The 5,512-nt window shown below is 57.2% G+C and overlaps 1 protein-coding gene across 3 annotated transcripts in view; it reads right to left on the bottom strand.

Moving 5' to 3' along the window:
* Window positions 1-6: 6 nt before the first annotated feature.
* The window catches only part of LRRC8A (leucine rich repeat containing 8 VRAC subunit A), a 27,078-nt gene continuing 21,572 nt past the window's right edge, over window positions 7-5,512 (bottom strand). For all 3 annotated transcript variants that reach the window (XM_006918039.3, XM_025051131.1, XM_025051130.1), the window contains exon 4: window positions 7-940. In XM_006918039.3, the coding sequence (XP_006918101.1) occupies window positions 665-940 (276 nt within the window). In that variant the 3' untranslated portion in view covers window positions 7-664. The remainder of the gene's footprint in view (window positions 941-5,512) is intronic.

The following is a 5,512-nucleotide window of genomic DNA, read 5'->3' as shown; positions in this document are numbered from 1 at the left end:
AAAAGAATCTAAAACTGATGAGGCGAGCCCCAGGCCTGGCCATTCCACTCGGTGGCCTGCTCGCCCATGGGCTGTGCCGCCAGAGCCCAGCCCGGCACCACTGGAGTGACCGTGCCGCGGTTGGTTCACCCTGGACCACTGTGTTCAAGTCTGCGTGGGTACTAAACACTGGCGGCGTCGCCACAGAAGGAAAAGGGGAACACAGCCCACCCCTCCTTAAACACCCCCATCCGAGCTGAACTTTCCTGGGAATGCACAAGTGGCCTGGAGGAGGGGGGCAGGAGGTGGAGAAAAATAAATACCAAGAGCTAAGTAGATGTCCCTGGACCTCTAGCTTCGGCTCGGCCTCTGGGGCAGAGATGGCCTCCAGGGAGGAGGCCTTGATTGTCCAAACACTGCGCTCCGCGACAGATTATAGGTCTCTGATGTCCCCGATGGGCACCTGCCCTGGGGAGCATGAGTCTCAGAGGGAGAAAAGGGGCCAGCCCCTCAGGTACTGTCCTGTCACCCTGGCCCAGCTCACAGCCAACCCCCAGGCTCCTGCCCTGGCAGAGAGGCTGGGCTAGCCGGCCTGGGGTTTCTGAGTTCCTGGGCTGGAGGATCCCTCAGTGGTTCCACTGCTGGCCATGCCCGGCCAGCCATGTGCTCGGCCGCCTGCCGTGGTTCAGGCCTGCTCCTTGTCAGCCCTCCAGAGCCGCTCCTTCACCTCGGGTGGCAGCGTGTTGAACAGGTCCTCCTCTACCACCAGGCCGCTGCGCTTGAGCAGCGGGCACTCGCCCAGCTCCACGGGCAGGCACTCCAGCCGGTTGCCCCGCAGCTCGATCTGGGTCAGGTTGGTCAGCTCGCCCACCCTCGACGGCAGCGACTGCAGCACGTTGTTGCCCAGGTGCAGGGCCCGCAGCTTCCGGCACTGGAACAGCTCCGGGGGCAGCGCCTCGATCTAGAGGGGGAGGAAGGGACAGGGAAAGTGAGTGTGCACGGCTTGGACCCAAGGGCCTCTGGGCCTAAGGCGACCCCCCTCCCTCGTCCTGCACCGTCACGTGCTCTGAGGCCCATTTCAGCCTCCTGGGGCTCCACCACCAGCGCACCCTGGAACAAAGTCTGGCTCACTTCCACCTGTACTTTAGGTCTCAGCTCTATGGTCACTTCCTCCAGGAAGACTTCCCTGGCCTCCTAGGTAATCTATGGCACCCATGTCCCCCCAACAGCATTGATCTCCCCCTGGTGAAACTGCTTATCACCGTCACCCAGGGACTGTGGTTTCCGAGAGGGCAGGACTAGGTCTACCTTGTTTCCCCCTGTCTCCCAGCACCTGGCATCCTATGAAGGCAATCACGCTAGCCAGCTACTACAAACTCCGCCCCATCCTCCACCACCCGGGGCTCACTGGGAGCCAGGCTGTTGGTCCTGCCTGGTTTAAGAACAGTTTATGAGAGCATGCTGAGAACATTCCACACCCTAAATGTTGCTGAGAACTGGGAGAGCTCGCCAGTAGGGGGGAGAATCCCAGCTGTGTCACCTCCCTTTCTGGGCCTCAGTTTCCTCATCTGTCAAGTCACAGGCTGATCATGAGTACAGGGAGCCCAGCGCTGGCCATTCGGAGTCCCCCCCTCCTGACTGAAGAATTTGAATAGTGGGCAGCAGCCATCAGCTGCTTACTACATGGGCAGACTCGCTTTGAGAACTCAGACCATTAACTCATTAAACCTGTGCGACTGCCTGTAAATACTCTGTCAACACTCTTCCCATTTTACAGATGCAGTAACTGAGGCCCTGAAGAAGCTAACTTGCCTAGTGGTTCACAGCTGGAAAGTGGAGGAGGTAAGATTTGAACCTGGTTCAACAACCCACATGCTCTGCTAACTGTCCACGCTGTGGGTGGAGCAAAGAGCAAACTCTGGACCTGATCGGACACGCGGCATCTCTCAGTGCACAGAAAGCGCTCCGTAAATGGCAGCTTCTTCCCTGCCCTTCTGGGAGTGTCCGCTGGAAACGTAAGTTCTTATTGAGCCTATTTGTCCTAAGACAACCTTCCGATGTGATGGGCAGGAGGGACCCTATCAGCAATGTCACTGTCCCTATTTTCCTGCTGGGGAGGCCAAGGCCTGGAGAGGGGAAATGCGACATGTACAAGCCTGCAGAGCCAGAAAGGGTCACCAGGGGACATAAGCCTCGCTTCCTCCTACTCAGAGCCCCGCTACAGCCCCCGTCCTGCCAAATATGGCGCTCGTTGGCAGTGTAACCCCAGGCAAGTCCCCTTCCCTCCCTGGGCCTTGGTTTACTCATCTATAGGATAAAAAGTTTGGACCAGAAACGCCCCTCGGCTGGGACCTTGGGGGCAGACTTGGACCCCCACCTCACAGGCATTTTTGGAAAAGAACCCCAGTTCTGCACGAGGAACCTGTCCTTCCCAACAGGGAAATCAGTGTGGCCGCGTCTGGGCAGGGGCCACGCCACAAGGGACACTGTGGCTGTTTTAAAGAAGACTCCTGACTTGGGCTTCCCAAACCGCCACTCCCGTGCCCAACAGTCAGGAATGGGTCAGGGTGGCCCCAGGTCAGCAGGGCCAAGTTCAGGGACATGAAGGTGAGAGAACAGATGGGACATGGGCTCCAGCAGCAAGACTGAGGGGCCAGAGCCTCCCAGACACTCCACTCCCCACCACAGTTGACAGCCTCTGACCACGCAGACAGTGGTCAAGGTGAGGAAAGGCTCCGGACAGTGAGTGGCAGAGCTGGGGTTCACATACACACAGTGAGTGGCAGAGCTGGGGTTCACATGCACACAGTGAGTGGCAGAGCTGGGGTTCACATGCAGAGCTCCCTTCCTGAAGCCCCCTCGCCAGAACACCCCCTGTCCCAGCCGGTGAGCTCTCCCAGGCTCCAGAGAAAAGAACATGCCTTCAACGCCTCATCACGGCCACACCTGTCCTTTGGACCTGTCCTTCCCAAGACGTCGCTTGGCCGCTGAAGGCTTGAAGTCCTTTCCCATCGCCCTCAGTCTCACTCTCTCCCACCCACTCAGGGACCTCAGTGGCTCCCCAATCAGGCCTCAAGTTTCCCTGAGCTTTGTAAAAAGACAACCCTCCCAGGAGCCTCTGGGCTGCTCCATCATTCTCCAACCTTCCCGACAAACCACCTGGAAAGAGGCCATCTCTCCTCGGCCCACTGTGATCCAGCTTCTGCGCCCATTCGCTCTTGAAACTGTCTGGCCAAAGCCACCAACTGTCACTCCTAATCCACCGGACCCGACCCCATTCTCAGGAGACCCCACGCACATGCACCCACACACTCCTGCCTGGCCTTGCTCTTCAGCCGCCCATCCCAAAGGATCAAGCCAGACTTCCTTCCTTCACCCTCCATCCTCTCCCTGGTGATCTTGTCAAGGATCTCTCCTCACCCATAAGCCCTGTGGTGATGACACCCCGAGCTTCAGGCTGACTTAACATGGTGCCTGGAAGAGAGGAGGCACACCCACCCTCTCTTCTCCAAAAACTCAGGCCCCCTTCAGCATTCTCCATGACTCTCCATCTACCCAGGCAGCCAAATGAGAAACTTGGAGTCACTCAGACCACTGCCTTCCTCCTCCATCCAACTCAGCCCACATTCTGTGGGTCCTACCTCCAGTCTCCCTGAAGCCCACCCGTGTCCCCCATCCCTGGCAGCCTTTGCCAGTGCAGGCACACCTCTGCCCGCGCTGCTGCACACAGGTCTCCGTCAGCTCCTGACTGCTCATCTTGCCCCCTCTGGCCCACTCCCTCATTCTGCAGCAAGATTGGCCTCCCTAAACTGCAAGTCAGCTCTTTTAGGAATCTGGTGAACATTTGCTACACATCAGGCATTGAATGAAAGGTCTTTGTCGTGACAGTTTATAGCCTTGCCTGGGGAATGGACAGGAAATAAAGACACAAGCATCCAAACAGGAGTGGAAGAATGTGATGCTCCTGCCAGCCCTGGTAAACGGCCTGGCCCCTGCCCTCAGGGAGAGGTCTGAATTCCAGGGGTGCTCAGTGCTCCTCCCTGCCGCCAGCCACATTCAGTTACTCCTGGAAAAAGCTACTAGACTCTCTCTTTCTTCTCATCCGGCTAACTCTTCCTCGTCCTTCAGGGCCAGGTAAAATGTCCCTTCCTCCAGGAGGTCCATCGGCCTGGGTTAGTCTGAGTTGAGGCTACTCCCAGGAGCTTGATGCCCCAGCGTAGCTCTTGTCACACTGTGCTAATTGTTGATCATTTGTCTTTCCCCATAAGACGGTGAGCTCAAGATGGGCAGCCCATGGGCCTTGTCTGTCCCTGTGTCCCTAGCACCTCATTCCACCATAGGAGTGCTCAGAAAACATTTGCCGAATGAATGAATGAGTAGACAAATAATGCCTCCTTGTCAAGGTATTCCTTAGCATGAGTATAAAGCTGGGAAAAGAGTCAAGGGCCTGAGCTGGGCCATACCCACCCAGGCCTGTCTACCTGCAGGCCAAGGTGGCCTGCAAAGAACCATCAGGCCACAGAGGGAGGAAGCAGAGCCCTCCAGCTTAAAAGGAGGAGCCTGGCTAGGACTGGCCCAAGTGAGCTATTTACCCTATAAGGCCTCTGGATTCCAGGGGGCGGGGACAGGATGTGATTAAGCAGTGCAAAAACAGGGTGTTAGAGGGTCTCCTTCCTGAAGACTGCATGCTTGCCTGCCACCAGCTCCTTTCCTGAGGGGTGACCTCAGTCAACAGGCATGACCTAACAGGCATGCTTGGGGTGAAGAGTGCAAATGGGGGACAGGACAGAGCCAGGCTGGAGGCTGGCCACACCCTCCCCCTGGTAGGAGGGTCCATCAATCATTGATGCCACACAGAACAGGTGGTCCAAAGGGTCATGGGATGACCATGTTGACCCAACTCCAGGGGCAATCTGTGCTCTGGGGGAGCCACTTGGTCCCCCGACACATACTAAAGAAGGGGCTGGGTTTTTTTGGTGCTCTCCAAACATGACTTCCCCCCAAGAGTCCAATTTTCTTGATCAGTGGGCCTGTCCCAGGCTCTGGGCATAGATTCTCCAGAGTGAAACAGCCTGGGGTCTGACCTTCTCCCTCATTCACTCTTACAAGCACACACAGTACTAATTTGCGGAAAAGGAACAGGATTTGTCACCATCTCTGATATACGGAGGACAAAGGTTGGTTTGCAGCCAGAGGCTTATGGGAGGAGAGGAGGGGGGCTTCTAATTGGTCCGAGGTCTGGCATGCCAGGACTCTCCGATCTAAGTGACAATGAAGAAGGAGTGTCCTTTCCTGGGTAGGGGCATTACAGGGGCTTCTGGAGGACTCAACAGGATGCTGGGAGAACTGTGACCTAACGGGGCTGACACAGAGTACGTGCTCTGTGACTGACAGGGCTGCTCCATACCGCTGCCTGTGATGGAGGGCGGAGGCAGTGGCTGAATCGGGGCCCTCCTCGGTCTCCAGCCCTTGGCCATGGACTTCTATCACCACTCACCTCACTGCGAGTCTCCGCCCTGAAAGCGGGTGTAGG

This window comes from Pteropus alecto, unplaced genomic scaffold (genome assembly GCF_000325575.1).
Source record: "Pteropus alecto unplaced genomic scaffold, ASM32557v1 scaffold67, whole genome shotgun sequence".
In the NCBI taxonomy this organism is placed as follows: Eukaryota; Metazoa; Chordata; class Mammalia; order Chiroptera; family Pteropodidae; genus Pteropus; species Pteropus alecto.
This window is presented reverse-complemented; position numbering and strand designations above follow the sequence as displayed.